This window comes from Nicotiana sylvestris, chromosome 3, assembly GCF_000393655.2.
Source record: "Nicotiana sylvestris chromosome 3, ASM39365v2, whole genome shotgun sequence".
NCBI lineage: Eukaryota > Viridiplantae > Streptophyta > Magnoliopsida > Solanales > Solanaceae > Nicotiana > Nicotiana sylvestris.
In genome coordinates this window covers 122,587,865-122,608,469 of record NC_091059.1, presented here as the reverse complement: position 1 = coordinate 122,608,469, position 20,605 = coordinate 122,587,865, and the positions used below count along the sequence as shown (strand labels likewise).

At 35.8% G+C, this 20,605-nt stretch overlaps 1 protein-coding gene across 1 annotated transcript; it reads left to right on the top strand.

Annotated features, from left to right (window-relative positions):
• The first annotated feature begins 255 nt into the window (after positions 1-255).
• Positions 256-627, top strand: LOC104210346 (uncharacterized). Its single transcript, XM_009759234.1, has one exon. It carries the CDS (start codon positions 256-258, stop codon positions 625-627), a length of 372 nt encoding a protein of 123 aa, XP_009757536.1.
• The last annotated feature ends 19,978 nt before the right edge of the window (positions 628-20,605 follow it).

The following is a 20,605-nucleotide window of genomic DNA, read 5'->3' as shown; positions in this document are numbered from 1 at the left end:
GTTCTGCAATCTCCACCTACGTGGCAAACGTAACCATTATAAATCGTGCCACATCATTTAATTTGTCCACCTCACTGTCCACCTCAGCTATATAGTGTTATTTCCACTAAAATACAGATAATGAAGTTTGAATTGGCCAAGTGTGGTACCGTGTCATCAACAGGAAGAGAATGAGCAAAGGTATCGACAACAACAATAGGAGTAAGAAGATGGCGGAAGACGACGAGGTTGAAGAGCTGCTGCGGGCGGCATAAGATGACGTATTCCTCAAGCTCAGCCTCCCATATGGCTCGTGGTTCTTCCACCCAATTCATCGATCCAGATCTCGATCAACGTTTCCGTGCCCTCAAATCCAAGCAAACCCCCAAAACCAAAAACCCTATTCCCCAACAACCATGTTCAACCTCTACAGCTTCTGATGTTAACTTGTTTCCCAGATTTGCAGCTCTCAAAAGCTCCCTTCCCGCTTATTCTTCTTTGGCTAACCAACAGGCTGTGGAGGAGAATGAAGAGGATAACGATGAAGTTGAGAAGTTGATTAAGTGGGCCATTGATACTGCTAGGCTTGACCCTTCACCTCCCTCTGACACTGATGAAGATGAAAATAGTGAGGATGATGTCAGCTAAGCGGAAATGATTTATGTTTCTTCCAATCACAAATACTCGCCTTTTCGTTTTCGGCTGAATTTGAATCTGGTATGGGATTCGAAAGAAGAATAGTAATTTGAGTCGGAGAAGATGACGGAAAGTGGAGGAGGCAATGGTGGAAATGGTGGTGGACATAAATATGAAGAAGGAAATAAAAAAACAAAAAAAATCTATTTTTTGGGCTTTTCACGCGCCCATATTGGGTGAAACTCACTTTATGTGCCAACTCAGCAAGAAGTGTTTAATTGGAACAAAGTTCATGTAACGTACGTTCTCAATAGGAACTTTCTTAAGTTCAGGTGTCTAAATGAAAGATCGTGCCAACTTTAAGTGTCTCCGTTTGTATTACGCCTAATTTTTAAAAAAGATTTTAAATTAATTTATTGCCCATTATATCCAGAAAAATCCAATAATTTTTTCCAAAATTATCATTTTGGTGATTCACTTATTGGATTCTCATATTTATGCTAAAATATAGCTAATATAAGTTTTTGCATATTTTTACAAATCTATTTAGTATTTTTAAAGCTAAATTGCATATAATTGCAATATTAGCCTCTTTTAGATTTAATTACATTTATATCTAAAAAAATTAAGTCCAGTATTTTTAATTTGATAATTATACACTATTAATCATTTTAGTACCTTTAATTTATTTTCATAAATTATTTTACTACTTTTTATAAATCAAATAGGGAAAAGTGGCTATTTAAATGTTAGCCCCATTTTATTTCAATTTTAGCCTTATTTTGCACTCCAATTAAACCTAATCTGAGGCCCAATTACCCTGACCCAATCCCCGTTTAATCCGGCCCAAACCCGTCTTCATAACCCACCCACTCGCCCGTTTTAATCCAGGCCGTTGATCATTCAGATCAACGGCCAACAACAATTCTTACCTTTTTAATTCAAGTGACCCCTAAACCTAACCATATTTCACACACTCCGCCGCCTCTGAATCCCCTTCTCTCTCAATCCTCTCTCAAACCCTAGCCGCCGCCCTTAACTACAACCCTAAAACCTCTCAAATCCATGGCTTCCAAGGTCATCGGAGACCTGTATCCACCTCTCATGGCTTCTACGTGTTCGATTTGTTATTGTTTCAACGCTAGATCTTGAAAGAGCTTGGTCTAGACCTTGGTCTATTTTAGTTTATGGCCGTTCTCCGGTCGTCTCTGACCTTTCTCTGGCCAGCCATGGCCATTCGAGTCTGACTCTTGACTCTCCTGGTTAGATTGATGGTTTTCAAAGCCTTTCTCACCTCTTGGGGTTCTTCTGAAACCCTAACCTTTAAGGTTCTCTCGGTTTCTCTTAGATCTATTTCAGATCTATGTCTGCTCTGAACTTTTAAGCATTTTTCTCGAAGTTTCTTTTAAAACTCCGCTTTCAAAACTCCTTATCCTTCTGATTAAGGTTCTGTTAAGTTATTTCGAAACCTTTCTTTGATTTCTGTTATGTTTTGCTGTGTTTGCTCGTATTATCCTTCTACCTGAGTTTGCATGTTAAAACCCCTAATCTCTCTTAACTGTTTATTAAATGAATGTTTGTTTGCCTGAGTTTTGTCTGATATGTCTATTTATCCTCTTTTTAAAACCCTTCTATTGTTGAAAATCTTATGGTTTTGGGGTCCAAAACTATTCGTTTATGTGCAGATGTTCTTTTCAAAATCTCTTGTTCCCTTTGTGTGATTCTTCTGATTCTGGGTTTCTATCTTCTCTTTAACTCGTCTATGTTGAAAGCCCTAATTTTTAGGGGGTTCTTTGTTTAGTTTTGTGTATCAACATGACTAGCCAGTTCTCGTTTTTGAGTTTCTGTGATTCTTCGTGACTATCTTTCCTTGATTTGTTTATACTCAGTTTCTTAGCCTAAAAACCTACATTGACTCTACGTGCTTGTGTTCATCTTGACTGTTCGAAACTTGCCTCTTTCTCATCAAATCAGCATTATTTGACTCTCATGTTTGCTAGGTTTGTATGTCAACTCTTGACCATCTGTGTCTTACTTTATTTATATGCAAAATATTGACACATGACTTTCTCTTTGATTGATTCTGATTCCCCGTTTCTTGGTCTAATATGAACACTTTCCTTTAGACCTCTGATCCCTACTTTCTACTCAATCTGATTGATTCCCTTACCTTGGCTATTTGATTCTTACTGTCTATCTCCCTGATTAGAGTTTTTCTGAACCTAGCTCTAATAGTTTACTTTGTGCCTAATATGTTTGAATTATTTCCTTGTCTACACATTGATTTCTTTCCTTATTTGTTTCTTGTTTTTTCCGTTTGAACTGATTCCCTTAAATTAAGGGAGTACTTGTACTAATTTTGGTTCTGATTGGTTTTGAGTTCCATAATTACTATATAATTGTAATTCTTGCCTTAAGGGAGTACCTGTTTAGCTGGCTAAAAGCCAAAGCTATATTTTGATGTCCTGCTACCTTCCTTTACTGCATTTTTTGCTTCTTTGACTGGTATGTTCTAGTTAAGTTTTCAGCATTAACAACAACATGGTTACTTAATATTCTTGCCTTCTTGTCTGCTTATTGCTTGTATCTAATTCAGTACCTTATTTAGCATGTTGTAATTTCTTTTCTCCTGTTCTGAATCAATGTATTATGACTCCTAAATCCCTACCCCAATGTGTTTGATACTTATGGTTTGTTTGGGGCATGACAGCATTGAATATTGTTGAACATGACTCAAACTCAGTCCTCCTAAGATCATAACATCCATGTTACCCTTATATGTTGTGTGTTCTGGTTGATTTTACAAGCATGACAGTACTCCTTATTGTTGCGCATGCCCAAAATTAACTTATGCCTAAGTATATAGGCTCCTTGCAATGGATTCCCAAACACCTGCCCCCTTTGATGTGAAATTATCAACTTGTTTGAAGTGTTAATGGTTGTTTCCCAGCACCTTTTTCCCTCTTCTTTACTTCCTTAGTTCTTAAAGCTCTGTTTCTGCACTTGCACTCTCCTCTTAGACTTAAGTTTTGACCCCCTCATGTGAGCATTGCCTTGGGACCCATGAGCTCCCTCTGAACTTGGACACATGAGGGCTGGCGTTTCCATACTACACTTGTCCCTATTCTGGTTATGAAACTTGGGTGTGAGCACTGCCCGGGGTCTTATTGAGGCCCTTAGGGAACTCTGACACACTCAAGTCCGAGAAAGGATTTGGATTAGGGTCTTTGAGTTGGTTTATCTCATAACTCAAATAGGAAGTCAAGAATCAGGCTTCCTCTGGTTGTAATTCTTGTCTTTGTATTTTCCTGATGTATTTAGTATTTAGTATTCCTGATTTGTAATAAGTTGTAATAAACATTTGGGGCTGGCTAGTAAAAAGGGTTGGGTATTTTATGCATGTCAAGGGTAGAAACCATGCCTATAGGACTATTTTAAATTGCTGCATATTCAAACTGCATTTAGAAACCATGTCTATAGGACTTCTTGTTCAACTTCACATCTAGATAACCTGCCTATAGGGATCATCTAAAATCCTGCGCATTTGTCATCGTTTAGATACCATGTTTTAGGGCCCAAGTAGTTATAATTCAGTAACGTGTTAAAATTAGTAACATATAGAAATCATGCCTATAGGGGTTCATAAGTAAAATCCTGTTCGTTTCTACTCACATGCAATGTTAGGTATCATGTCTATAAGGATCTAAAATCAGTAATGCATAGAAATCATACCTATAAGGATTCTTAAATAATTCTAATTCGCTTCATTCACATTCGATGTTTGATATCATGTTCATAGGGATTAAAATCCGTAATAGTAGATACTATCACCTGCAGAATCTGTAATCTGTCTAATTTAATTATATATATTCTACATCTCTTTTAATAATCTAATTCCCTTACTTAACAAGGTTTAGCAAGCATGCCTATAAGATCTCAAACACTTCATTTTGAGTTATTACTGTCTCATCACCTTCTGAACTCAGTAGATATAAATGTCTATAGGACCCCATCTAAACACTTAGGCAAGCCTTGGAGTAATAATTGTAAACTGTATATGTTTCTATTAATCGCTACAACCAGCAAGCAAGCCTGATTCGGACTTCTTATCTGAGTTATGTAATAAACTAATCTGCCTCAATAGATAACTTTCCTCGTCTTTATGTGCTTTAATCAGGCCCAAAAAGTATGTGTTAGTCATGCTAGTTATGTGCTTTTGTTTGAGGAGGTATACTTGAGCCTTATGTGTTATGTGCTTCCCATTTAACATGCAGTCTTCTATATATTTTGTATGTCGCCTTAGATTTTTACCTTTGAAACCTCAAGTCAGCCTAATATCCCTCATTTTTAGGATTAGTAGTCTTAAGTGCCTCTGGGACTGATAGGAATGGGACAGGTAATAGCATGCAATAAGTAATCGAGACCAATCTACACTTTAATACCTTAACGGGTTGGAAAGGGTAGATATGGATATGATGACCACGCGATAATGTCACGTGTAGCCCCTCATTGAGGAGTTATTACCGAACATTGTGTGGGGTGATCCATATTAAATATAAACCTAGGACCCCTTTCCTTTATTTGCAAACTCTTTCCTTTTAAAACGCTTCTTTCAAATGTTCTTTCTTTTATGTGTTTAAATCCCCTAATATTTGAACACATACCTGTTTATTAGCTAAATTCACAATAACTGTCTGGCCGGGAACCACATTAGTGGATCTTGATGGGTGCCTAACACCTTCCCCTTGGGATAATTTCAAGCCCTTACCCAATCTCTGGTTATTCAAACAAACTCAGAGTTGAATCTCTATTGGTGTCCTAATGCACTTTAATCATTAGGTGGCGACTCTTCAAATGCAAACCCAGTTCCCAAAAGGAACGAGTTGTCCCTCCAAATGTCATAAACTCGATTTTGCGAGAAAAAGGGGGTGCGACACCATCAAACGCATCAAAGATACCAAGTGGCCTCAGCCATTACAGTCTGATCTTGCCCAAAGGGACCTTAACCTGATGTGCAAGTACCATGGCACTCACGGCCACAGCACTGAAGACTACCGACAACTAAGAGAAGAAGTAGCCGGGTTATTTAAAAATGGGCACCTCCGGGAATTTCTGAGTGATCGAGCCAAAAATAACTTCAGAAATAGGGACCCTAACAAGCAGACCGAGCAAGAGGAACCTTAGCATGTCATCAACATGATCATTAGTGGAGTCGACGTCCCCCAGGAGCCAATGCTAAAGCACACTAAGGTGTCCATTACAAGGGAAAAATGAACCCGAGATTACATGCCGGAGGGGACCATCTCTTTCAACGACGAGGACGTTGAAGGCATCGTGCAACCGCATAACGATGCACTAGTAATATCTGTACTTATAAATAAATCTCGAGTTAAGCGTGTGTTAATTGATCCAGGCAGCTCGGACAATATCATCATATCGAGGGTTGTAGAGCAGTTAGGCCTATAAGACCAAGTACTACCTGCAATTCGGGTTTTAAACGGATTCAACATGGCATGTAAAACTACTAAAGGGGAGATAACCCTGCCAGTGAACACCGTCGTAACCATTCAGAAAAAGAAGTTCTACGTGATTGAAAGGGATATGAGATATAATGCTTTGTTTGGAAGGCCATGGATTCACAACATGAGGGAAATACACTCAACACTACACCAGGCATTGATGTTCCCCACACCGGGAGGGATCAAGACAGTTTACGGAGAGCAGCTGGCCACGAAAGTAATATTCACGGTTAATGAGGTGATCCCGATGTCCGCACTCTCGATATCAAAGAACCCGAATTTGATTAGGGAGGAAGAAAATAAATAGAAATCACCGACAACGGCCCCCGACCAAATCGGAGAGGCAAGAGGCATGTGAGGATGATGATTACGAAGTTCCTAGGTCGTTCATCACCCTTGATGATTCCGATGCCACCAAATCTACGGCCGAGGAGCTGGACTAAGTCATATTGATCGAACACTTGCCCAGTCGGAAGGTATACCTGGGCACGGGATTAACTCCCGAGCTCAGAAAAAAACTCATTGAGTTCCTTATAGATAACGTGGATTGTTTTGCTTGGTCCCATTTAGACATGACAGGGATCCCGCCAGAAATAACCACTTATAACCTAAGCCTGGATCTGAAGTTCCACCTAGTCAAACGAAAAAGGAGGTCTCAGTCCAAAGTCAAGCATGCATTCATCAAAAACGGTGTATCTAAACTCCTTAGAATAGGTTTTATTCGGGAAGTTAAGTACCCGAATTGGTTAGCTGACGTAGTAGTTGTCGCACCCTTTTTTTCTTGCGAAATTGGGTTTCAACATGTTACAACTCTTTTAGGAAGGTATTAAAAGAGAAGTGTCGCCACCTAATGATTTTTAAGGTGTGTTAGGGCACATGTTTGCAAATGACTCTGGTTCAAGTAGTTTACATCACCAACGATCGGGTAAGGGCTCAAGTTATCTCAAGGAGAAGGTATTAGGTACTTCTCGAGGTCCACAACTGTGGGTCCCGCCCGAACTTAAATTATGTGGATTAGTCAAATAAACGAAGAGAACACAAAATTTGAGAATTTTATTATAAAAAGATTTTTGAACAGATGGGTACAACTATTTTGATCTAATAGAAAAAAAAGAAAAAGGGGGGTCCTAAGTTTTTTAGCTTAAAGGATCACCCCATGCAACATAAATAATATTTCATAACTCTCTCGAAATGGGGTGTTACTCATATTATTTAGCAAGCATAGACTATCATCTCCTACTATCCGATTACTATGTTAAAGTTGTTTACCTAAAAGTGCTCTAATTTAATTCTAAGTCGTTCCCTATGCGTGCATTACCCGTCCCATATCTATGATCAAGGAGGTTTTGGACCTCTATTTGGATGGTTCTAGACCTTATCTAGGCTGCTCAAAAATGTAAAAGCTAGGCGACAATCAAAACATCCAAAGACTTCACATAGATGCAATTAAAGGCTCACATTAACCTCCACACTTAAGCAGCAAATGCACGCAAACACATATATCAATTAGGAATTGGCAGAATCCAAAATCTTAAACCTATGGACATGTTTTCTAGGCGATCAAAGTATGCAGGTAAATTTCAGATGCAGGATACTGCTTATAGGTATGATGCAGGATTACAAGCTAATTATTAACAGTTTTAAGTTACCAATCCCATATGTGATGCCTAGTTGATCTATGCAATTAGGTATAACAGAATCTGTCGGGAAGAGTCCTAGAATTATCCAGATTTTCCTAATAGTGACACTCGAAAATAGTGCTTGACTAGCCTAATGTTAACCAATAACAAGAAATTGTTTCCTATAGGCAAGATCTCTAACAGTTGATGATTAGAACTTGCTTTATTTATACTTATCCCTATAAACAAGATTTCTAGTGATCAATGCGATATAATAGCGAATGAATTGATCAAATCCTATAGGCATGATATCTAGTGAATAACTAAAGTGAATTGAAAGAAAGTTCGTTGTCGTTTGTTCCTATAGGCAGGTTTCTAATGCATTTGAAAGTAGTCATGTAGAATGCCCACTTTCTATAGGCATGTTGTCTATAAACTCATAGCAGTAGACATAGAATTTGAACTCATGATTAATGGTAAACAAGTAGTGTGTGCTTCTCTTAATGTTATGATCTCTACATTGCTCATGTAATCGAACAACACATATAGCAAACATATTGTCAAGTCCTATAGACATGTTATCTACCCATTGTGTATGTAGATATCAAATTCTACCCATTCCCTTTTTAATAACACTCCAATTGTTTATACAAAAGGTTATTACAGGCTCAATAATGAGTAAAAAGTACAAATGTTACATAATAGTGATAATAGGCCTACAACAGGCCTTAATAAAAATAACCAACATTGTTTGGTCCTTCAACAACTCTTACACAACATACTCAGGCCTTCAACAAAGATCCACATTCAATACACGACTTAGGGATCCATAGAGGAGTCCAGAACCAATTAACTCAACCGTAGCACCAAGTGTTGCACCATTTAAATCAGCCAATTTAGGTACACATCACATAACATGGGGAAGTGGAATGAATAGGAATAGTTTTGAGATTGAGGGAGTGACTAAAGATCAAGCCCCAGTGTGTCAGAGTTCACAAAGGTCTCAATTGGACCCTGAGCAGTGCTCACACTAGGGAGGCCAACAATAGAACCTAAGTAGCCTTGACTTTCAACCGGCTAAGAATGTGGAGTTAAGAATAGCATAAGTTGCTGGTAAGTAGAGTGGACAGAAGATGGGGGATATACTCATATCCTAAAGTAGACATAGCCAGTTTGATCATACAGAATAGACAGTCAAGCAGGTCATAGGACTTGTTCAGTAGAACTTCAATATTTAGCAAGTAGCACATAACAAACACATATTGAGAGAGTTAGGGGAGGGACGAGTTTGCAAGGTTTGACAGAAATTAACACTAACAGGTTGAGACCTAAGAAGTCCAATTTAGGCTTAGTGTACATCTTAGCATCACAAGACAAACATGTTAATTCTCATCAGAAGGCAAGGCAGCATTGAAACATAATAGGAACACATATTATGACAGGCCAAGTAATCATTGAAAGAACAGGAACTAAGACATACTGGGAGGAATATTAGAGGATAAGCAAGATCATAGTTGAGGAAAATGTCTTATAACAGATGAAAACACATTGATTATGCAAGACAAATATCACAGAGATTCAGAACAGAGTGGAAAAGTAAAATCATGTTAAATAGCACATGTAGGTATTCTAGAATTGGCACAGTAGACTAATTACCTAAAGAAGGTCTAGATTATACTAAGTATAGGTCCTGATGTTATGAGATGGTCATGCTAATTTGGCAAAAGGGTAGTATTTAGGCATGAGAAAAACATATTATAACTACTGGTGAATTAGGGAGGGGGTTAAACATGCTAGATAGGCAAGCTATCACCACAAAATTCAGAATACGATGGGAAATAGGTTTGGCCATATAGTGAGTGCACATATTTATGATTTTGAACTCAATCAACTAGTCGATTAAAGGAAACAAATTATGCAAGTGAGGCATATTCAAGCAACAGGATTGATAGCAAAAGATTAAATTAAACACCAGAATATGATAACAAGTATAAGAGTCCCAAACAGTAATAATTTCTAACACATTGACTAGTCAGAATTTAATAGAACTAGTTTTAGGCATGCTTGAAACAAAAAGTTGAAGAGACCTAAAGGGTTAAAAAAAGCAAATAAGATTACACACGAAAGCAATCCAGAAATCATACTGAGCTGACCAATTACAGGAGTAAAAATGTATGCAAACCATAGATATCCGGAATGAAATTGTAAAGTATAGTGATTCACCAGTTAAGCGAAGAACAATAAAGAATAAATTTTCACAGAAAAAACCCAGAATCCTTAATGCGCCAAAGTTCCCAAGAGCATCGATGAACTCAGGGCAATGCTCGCACCAAGAACAGGTAACAAGAAGTTAATGGCATTGGCTTTCAGCCGGCCAGTACAGAATATCAAGTAAGAGAGTGGCCAAACCCCCAAATTTTAGTGAAAAATCGATTTCCAAAGTCTGTCCTAGAAGGGAAAATGATGGGGTCTATATAGTAGTCAAAAATCGAGCAAACATCACGAAACAAATTAATTTAAACAACAAACAAGGAAAAGAAACATGCAAATCAATTTGAAATCAACTTAAGAGAGAAAATTTGTAAACCCTAATTTTTAGGGAAAGTGTAAATCAGCAAAATTTAAACAAAATCAGACTCACACAGTGTAGAATAGAACGTGTGTAGACAAAATATGATCCAGATTCAAGAGATAAGAGTCAATCGGATAGAATTAGAGTTGTAGTACTTTCCATGTTTAGGCAAGTACTAAGCAATACCATAGAGAATCAACCAGTAGCAGAAACGCACAAATATGATAAGTAAATAAGAGAAAAATCCTATTAGAAGAGGGATTAGGAGAGGGGTTTAGAGAGGCAGCGATTAGGGTTCTTCAAAGAGGGGGAGAGTTTTAGGGCGGCGGGTTTAGATGGAACGATATTAGGGTTTGGGGTTGGGTGATTTAAAAGGAGGGGATTAAATATGGGCCGTTGATATTAGAGATCAACCGCCAGGATTTTAAAGGGGTGTTGGGTCGGGTTAGTTAAATGGGTGGCAATCGGGTCGTCATCTTTGGGCTGGGGTTATTGGGTTAGTGTATTGGGCTGGTTTGGTCCGAAAAGTGATCAAAAATTCGGACAGCTTTTAAAAATAGAAATTAAAAGGAAAATAATCTCCCGGTGAACTGACCGTACCCCAAACTGACACAGGTGAACAAGTAGAGTATACTAGGGCGCTTGAGAGAACCATGTCGAAGGAACTCGGCAAAATGACCCCGTAACTTTTAACAAAGTAGCTAAATAAATATATAAAAATAATACTTATGCAAATTAATACATTATTATTTTGACCCTAAATGAAATATCAATTGCAATAAGAATGCAAAATATAGGCTACTATTGCAAATTTAAATAAATAGCTTAAAATGTAAACATAATTATATGAAATAAAATGAAAAACATTATGAAACATGCATGAGGATGCAAAAAATAATAATTTGGGTGATTACGGCATCACAAATAATTTAAAGGGATAATTACTGAATTTTTTGTAATTTAATCCAAGAAAATTAATTTAAAAGCTCTAAAATTATGGAAAATTATAAAAATTGCTCATGTAAATCTTGTAAATTAAATAATATGCAAAATGATATTTTGAAAGTATATATATTATTTAAAAAATATATGAGGGCAAAATTGGTTATCAACAGCTGCCACTCTTTACCCGGAAATAATGAAAGAGTTGTCGGGTAAAGAAAATGATGACCGATTTTGACTGAATGAGGTGATTAAAAAAAATGAAGGCTTAACCCTAGTTCCTGAGTTGCCTACATATCCCTGGTGTTACGGGAATCAGGCCATGTGTAGTTCTAGATCCAACGGTGAACTGAGCTGATGGAGTTGTTATAGGAATGATCGTATGTTTTGGAAGGGTTCTTTTGGTAGGACAATATCAGAAGATTTTATACAAAATCGTGAATGTGAGTCTAAAACGTTACAGATGTATCTCACGAGTATCTGAACGGTTATCAACTAGAAGTGGGTAATTGATAGTGATTGGGTTATGCTTGAAATAATTGCAGGATGTGAACGCCATGAACGGAAACCGGAGTGAAGATTACTCCCGTTAGGAGAACGGTTACTTCCTGAATTACCTATAAAACTTAAAACACGATGCATGTAAGTATATATGGATTATTGCGAAAATTTAAACATGATGCAAATTTCCTTCGAACTATGAAGATTGTCTTTGGACGGTGAGGATGATGTCCTTAGACCATGATGTCCTGGGTCATGAATCATGTGATAAGGGATTCGCAGGCCATGAAATGATGTCCTCGGGCTATGAGATTGGTGCCTCTGAACTATGACGCCTTTGAATAATGATGTGCACTTTTGAGAGATCCTCGAGTCATGGAATGGCGTCTTCCGGCTATGAGGATGATACCTTTAGACTATGACGCCTTTGGACAAAATGGTAATGTTTCAGTCCATGAAATGCAAAGACACGATGTTTGGTCATATCTGAAGATACGACAAGACAAAGCTTAGTCTTGGGTAAGATTAGGGCAGTGCTTAGCCCTAGGTGAGTAGATGATATTGCTAGGTCTTGGATGGCATAATGAAGATAGTCTTTGGTCTTAAGGAAAGGGCAGTGCTTAGACTTATGCAAGAAGGGGAGACATGGGTTAGCCTCATGCAAAATAGGAGACAATGCTTAGTCTCATGCGAAGAAGGTAGTGTTTAGCCTTATGCAGTTAAGGAGGTAGGGCTTAGCCTCATGCAAATAGGAGACAATGCTTAGTCTCATGCAAAGAAAGGAAGTGCTTAGCCTTATGCAGTTAAGGAGGCAATGCTTTGCCTCATGCAAATAGGAGACGATGTTTAGTCTCATGCAAAGAAAGACAGTGCTTAGCCTTATGCAGTTAAGAAGGCAAGACTTAGCCTCATGCAAAATAGGAAACAATGCTTAGTCTCATGCAAAGAAAGACAATGCTTAGCCTTATGCATTTAAGGAGGCAGGGCTTAACCTCATACAAATAGGACACACTGCTTTGTCCTCCTCTGTTTCAAGAAAAAAGTTGCTCTAAGATTGGAACTTACATCTACTATTTGTATCGTTCTTAATTATTATCAAATGTTGGAACTTACTTCTATTTCTTATTTTTTTAATGAGAATGGAAAATTTAGTAGAATTGAAAATAAAAAAAATTAACTCACCGGAAAAAAAATTACTACAAGAAAACAAAAAACTTAGATAATGTGTAGCTAATTAGCTATAATTGTGAGATTACAAAAGATATTATTTGGGAATGAATAAAAGAAGGAATTAAATACTTTAACTATAGTTAGGGCTTTATTTTATTTAATTAAATCTCATCCATTGATTTTAACCATGACAAGCGTCTCCCATCCAAGTAGGAACTTGGAGAAATGGAGAGATTAGGCCCCCGTTTGGCCATAGATTTTGCCAAGTTTTTTTCAAAAAAAAATTGGCAAAACATGTTTGTTAGATTTTGAAAACAAAATCTCCAAATCCCAAAACTAACTCTGGACCTGTTTTTGGCCCAAAATATTACTATTTGATTTTTAATAATTTCAAAAATTACCTCAAACTTTTGTATTATATAAAAAAAAAATCCATTATCTATTATGATCCAACTAACCACCACCTAATTATTATCATTTTCTTTTAAACTGATGGATCTTGTAATACTATTGTAATTTGACGAACTATAGTGGCTAGTAATTGTGTTATTAGCAATTGATATTAAAATATCATGTTATGGTTTTAAGATAGTGTATTATGTAGTTCATTATAAAAAGGATAATTTTATATCAAACTTATCTATGTACAAGACTAGGAGTGGCAAACGAGCGGGTCGGATCGGATATGATTCGGGTCGAAAACGGATAATGAAAAAATAGATAAATTATCCGACCCGGCCCATATTTAATACGGATAAAAAATGGGTTAAAAGACGGATAATATTAGTAACCATATTATCCATAACTTCTTGCATATGATCATTTTTGGGAGAATTCTTAGTCTCCCTAACTTGAGGAACCCCCAATTTGAGGCTTTACAAATGTAAAAGTTAGACTCATTGGTTACCTATTGGTTATCCATTTTCTAAATGGATAATATGATTTTTATCCATATTTGACCCGTTTTTAAAAAGTTCATTATCCAACCAATTTTTTAGTGAATAATATGAGTGGTTAACTGTTTTCTTTGAACCACTTTGCCACCACTATTCAAGACTATGGTTTGTGATAATGATAATGAATGGCATCGATGAAGATTCTGCATATACAGGATTAGCAAGTTTGTTTGTTTGATATTGGATACTTTTTATAGTGTTTAGAACTTATTGGTATTAGTCACATTTCATGTTTTTTCAAAAAAAAAATATTTATATATATATTTTTTGAAAAGTTATGTCCAAACAAATTTTCATCTTCAAACTAAGTTCACCCAAATCAAAATTTTTAAAATTAAATTGAGAATCTATGGCCAAACGCTAGCTAGGAAATGGAGGGGAGTTGGATCCCAAAATAGTGAAGCAGAAGTAAAGGACTTTTCAAGTTTAAATTTTCACATAATTGTTTTAGCGATGCTCATTATACAAGAAGCCCTCTTTATTTCCTAAATGAACTACATCGAATCATCCAAGGGCACGTTTCAAGTTTTAACTACTCAAAATAAATGCTTTCTTTAATTTTATGGACGTTAACTACCAACATTATCAATTTATTGACATAGATTAATTTCTTAGGTTTCGAATTTCAACCTAGCTCTATTTCAATATAGGTTCATTAAGATTGGAAGGTGGCTTAGGTCCTCAGTTTGTTCTTACAAGAAGCTTACATGATTAATTTTACTAATACTTAGTAAATTTGTTTTTTTGTGGGCAAATGTGTAATTGAAGTGTATAATGGTAAGATAAAAATAATTGAGAAGAGATGTACAATTTTGCACATTGCACTGAACCAAAAAAAAAAAAAAAAAAAAAAAAAAAAGAGAGAACTCTCATCTCCAAAAGGATAACACACTAAGAAGTACGAATTGTTTATAGGGATGGGTTAGTTTGTATTTCTGAACATCAACAGTCAATTTTATGAAAGTGAATGTTAGATGGGTCAGATAGCCATCACGGGTCCTATAATGGGTATATTTAATACTACATTAAACACTTCCAATTTTTCATTTCTTTTTATTTCTCTCAAAGAAAATAAGGTCTGCGGGTCCCGCTGCAGCTACTGATGCCTAGTGTGAGCATATCTTCGTGTTTGACCAAGTTTGACTGTTATATTTCCTCTCCTCCTCCCCAACCCTTGTTTTCTTTTTAGGAAAATTCCTTTCTGCCATACTTTTTTTTGGCTACAATGGCCCAAATGGAATTATTAACGTAAAATCACACTCAAATTAGGGTTTTTGCGCTAATCCTATGCCAAAATCACCCTTCCCGTTAGGGCTCGAAATTCGCTCTTTGCTTCTCTCATCCATTGAATGCTTGTCTTCCTAATACATGGAAAATATCAAACATGCAAACCTTCTTTCCTATAAACGTATTTTTCATCCTTTTTTTATACTATACGCGTATATATTTCGAATTTTCTCATATATATATATATATATTAAAAATACGTTTATAGGAAAGAAGGTTTGCATGCTTGATATATATATATATATATATATATACACACACACACATATACTTGATTGTGTATTTCGTATATCTTTCGTATAATAAGGTCTTCAAAGTCCTAATATTTAAACAATCCTAGACATCGAACACAATACCCTGAGATATTTTATCACTTTTCAAAGCCCTGATACTTAAACAAACCATACTTGATTGTTTCTTCATCTCTTACTCTCCTATGTTCTTCTAAGTGTGAGTAAATAGATTAAGTAATCTACATAAGATGTAGTCGAAGAAGAATAGTGCTTCAAGAATGTATGTTATATTTTCTGGTAAAAGGTCAGGAGTATACTACTCATGGAGTGAATGTTCTCTTATGGTTATCAGAGTTAAGCGTAGCATCTTCCAATCATTCAAATCTCATGATGCGGCCATATTTATGTTCAACGAATTTGAAAAATCAAATTGAAGGTAAAAAAATTCTCAAATCGATGGTGTTTGTTGTATTTTGTGGTAAGAAATCGGGATTATACATATGTTAGTCCGAGTGTGTTAATTGATTGTTAGAATCAAGGGTAGCTGCTTCCAAGCTTTTCAATGTTATGATGAAACCTTAGAAGCCTTCAACAAATTTCAAACAACAAGTTGTTCACAGGAAGAGCCATCTTCAAGCTCGGTTGTTGAAGAAAGTATAGAAATGGTAACAAATAAAAATGCAGCAAGTGTTATTTCATCTACTAGATTAGTGGAAATATTTATTTTAATGAAGTTATCAGAAAATGTTGCAAACTGATTATGTCAATGTTGTTTCTTATTTTCTCCTATATTAGAAAAGTGTTTGATATAAGTTTTAGTGTGCAAGAGATGTAGACTTTGTTTTGCATTTTTTAATATCAAGTTTTGTATGAAGTTGGCCATGATTATTTCATGTTTGCTTTATTCATTATTTATGAAGTTCGAATTTTATAACTTCTTTAGCATTTCGATCCTGTTTAAGGCAAATCATTCCAAAGAAAAAATCTGTATTTTGTACATTTTGTATTAATCTGTATTTCACTAGTGTTGTACATGCATTGTATTTCAAATGGGGTACAATACAGTATTTGAGAAAGAGAGAGAGGGAGAAAAAGTAAAAGAACTTCACTATATTTATACATAAAAAACGTGTATTACTTTGGGCTCGATAATATCTGGAACCAGTGGATAAAGGAAGCAAAAATATTTTGAACATGAGGCAAAAAATAAAAACCAAAAGTAAAGGAAGCAGTGGGTAAAGAAATACGAAATATGCATAATTTTCATTGATTAATTGATATTTTTTAACATATTCCAAATAATATTTGGAAGTTAATCACCTAACATAAGATAATTTTAGCATATCATGTTACAAGCATGGCATGCACAATAAAAGGACTTAAAATACCAATCTTCTTAAAATAACTCTACTTGATCTTTTGGTTGACAGATTTTGATGCCTTAGAGGCGGCTTCGGCGTCACTGCTTATAATGATAACAGGATTATCGTTATTTTCATTTTGGTCAGTGAGCAGTTCCTCAAACATGTCGTAATAACAGATTAGAGGGTAGGAATCAAGTAAAAGCCTTTTTACGTAGTCGACGCCAATTTCACACATCATCCTAAGCAGCAGCAAGTTCACCTCAGTCTTCAACTTTTTCAATCGGTTTCTTACATCTTGGTACAGGGATGTTGTGGTTAACTGGAGAACCATGAAGAAGTTCATCAATGGTTTTTTTGTTGGAGTTCTCCCATTGTTATTTTTGCAGAATATGAAATAGAGTAAATGATTTGGATGATGAGATTAATAATATAGTTGTATTTATAGAGTTATATTTAGGGTTTAAATTTCTTTAGGGTTAGGGTTGTGGTTTTTGTTTTATTAATTGTGTTCACATGTATTTAATTGAAATCTCAATTTACAATGAATCTTTTACACTCCTCAAAGAATTTTTTATAGTTTTCAATGCATCCATTTCGTTTACCGAAAATTCTATTCATGAACTCTTGATCCAACTAGTTTGAATATTTGATTTGAGAGATGGTTTACAATACAACCATTTCGTATGAATTTTCTTGGGACATAATAAGACAAATGTTCCATCCAAAGAGGCTTAATCTCTATCAATATTAGCCGTATTTTTTCGAGTATTTGAAAGAAAAAAAAAAGAATCTTAGTTAGCTTAATAATTTAACCTCTAAAATTATTTACATTCTAGTTAGCCTAAAAAATCCTCTATTTTAGTTAGCCTAAAAAATTTAGTCAATGAATGAACAACCTATTACTGGTGTGACTATCTGGTTTAGTTTGAATAGAGTTATTGTCGAAATTAATGGTGTTAGTTGAATTGTATTAATTGTTTCGGTTACCAAAATTGTATTGATAACTACAATTTATGAATCCCCATGTAGCTATTGAATCCTATTTACTAACATAACTATTCACATACCAACCATTTAACTTCTCAATGAGTATTTACACCTCTTATTTATTCTTCCTATTTCGAATTCAATATTATTTTAGTAGTGTATAGAAATAGGACGAAGTCTTCTGGTGAGAATACATAAGTCTGCCTCTTTTTCATATATAATTCATACGAAAGATTGACTTTAAAAAAATAGTCTTTTGGAATGATATAAAAGATGGGGGAAAAAAGAGATACGGTTATAACAAAAAAAACACGAGATGTGATGAAGATAGAAATTTGATATCTTTCATAATTCAATAGAAAATAAAAGTACACATACCTTAACTGGATGAACTTAAAAATAAAAGCTAAAAAAGGATAAAACAACACAAACATAACCTAAAAACTAATCAATTTAAACCGAATCTTAAGAAATTCCTTGTTCTTTCACTTGCACTTTGAAGACAACAAATAATAGTGCAATATCAACCAACTCAAATTTAACGACCCAACCTCACTGGACATCATTCTCCATCACAAAATTTTTCAAGCCTTTTTTGAGCCTTCTTCGTTCACCAATGGTCAATGTAACAAACCACTATTTGCCATCATATTGAAGAAGCGTGGTATTAGTTGTTTTAGGAAAAAGCGCGTATATTCATTTTGGAATATACTGCAAATAGAAAAAAATCATTAGTATTAAGTTTTAAGGCCAAATTATGAAACACAAAGCCACACTGCTGGAGGCATCAAAAATACACCGATGCATATATTTTTCTGGAGTTAAGGCATAAAAAATAATAATAAAAAACTCATTTATCCCAAACCCCCCAAAACAAAAGCCACACTGTCGGAGGTTGATGGTTTAATTATTAAAAAAAAATTATTTACCAGATCGTCGTGGTTGATATATGAATCTTTCATAAGCACTTCAAATGTTTGATTATGCTCTTCCTCGTTATCATCAGAAGAGTAGTAAGATAGGGAAAGTTTGGCAGGGCTGGGAGAGGCGTATATTATTAATTTTCTAGGGTTTGTGTCATGAACCTAAACCAACCCGTCATGATGGAGCCTATCATAGTACTAGGCAAGCCGACTACTCAGACAATTTGTAACAATCCGGTTGATTATTTTGAGAATTTACGTCCCGTTCAGCGGCATGAGGTCTCGAGAAGCTTCATATTATGTGTTATGACTTGTGCACGCGGCCGAGTTCAGTTTTCGAATGATTCAGGGTCAATTTGGAAGAAAGATTCTTATTTTAGAAGCTTAAGCGGTAAGAGTTGATCGAAATTTGACTTTTGTGTAAATGACTCCGAAATGATATTTTGGTAATTCCAATATCTTTGTATGGTAATTTTAAACTTTGGCATGCATCCGGATTTATATTTGGAGGTCCGTAGGGTAATTTGAAGCATTTCGGTGAAAATTGAAAAGGTTGAAGTTTTGGAAGGTTGAGAGGTTTGACCGAAGTTGACTTTGATGTATCGGGGTCGAAATACAATTCCAAGAGTTGGATTATCTCTATTATGTCATTTGAGAATTGCATGCAAAACTTAACGTCATTCTAGATTGATTTGATATGTTTCGATACGAGTTTTGCAAGTTGGAAGATTTGAAAATTCATAAGTTTGATTTGTGGTGCGATTCGTAGTTTCGATATTGTTTGATGTTATTTGAGACCTCGAGTGAGTCCATGGTATGTTATGAAACTTGTTGGCATGTTTCGATGGGGTCTCGGGGACCTCGGGTGTGTTTTAGATGGACTACAAGCCATTTCTCCATATTGTTGGACTGTTATTTTGGTGGTATCTAGTTTTCTTTAACCGCGTTCGTGTCAACTCCTCCGCGTTCGCGTAGTGTAATTTTGGAGGCACGATGTCACGACCGGAAATTTCCACCATCGGGACTATGATGGCGCCTAATATTTCACTTGTTAGGCAAGCTAGCGTTAGAACATATTATCCATTTTTAACAGTTGAATTAAATAACGAGGGATAACTGGAATAACTGAAATATTAATGCGGAAGATAAAACTGCCAAACATCTATTACAACCCTGAATCTGGTGTGACCAGTGCACGAGCTGCTAGAATACTACATACAAAGGTCTTAAATAACATAAAGCTATCCGAAAAGAAGATACACAGCTAATTAAGAACGAGAAGGAGACTTCAGGAGCTGCGAGCTGAGCAGCTGTACCTCAAGTCTCCGTAAATTGTTCAATCCGAGCTCTCTAGTAGCTGTCGCCAGGACCGACTCCAAAATTTGCACAATGTGTAGAGTGCAGTATCAGTACAACTGACCCCATGTATTGTTAAGTGCCGAGCCTAACCTCGACGAAGTAGTGACGAGGCTAAGGTGGGTCACCTACACTATAACATGTACACAGTATATAATAATGATAGAATAATTGAAATACTAAACAGAATTTAAACAAGCAACAGAAATTGATAACCACAACCTCAAAAATACACCAATGTCGCCCAGAATTACCAATCTTTACCAGTTCAAATAATAATACTGATAAACAACACAACTCAGGAAATGGAAACATATAGATTGTTGCGGCACGCAACCCAATCCCACCAGATAACACATAATCCTCCCTTATTCCACCGTAACAATATCAATAACAGTAAATATTATATATATTTATTACGGCGCGCAACCCGATCCTACCATATATCAATATCAATATCAATAATTCACCCTTATTTCACCATGTCAATCCACCCTTATTCCACCTGTTGCGGCGTGTAACCCGATCCCACCATATAAATATATTCACCTTTATTCCACC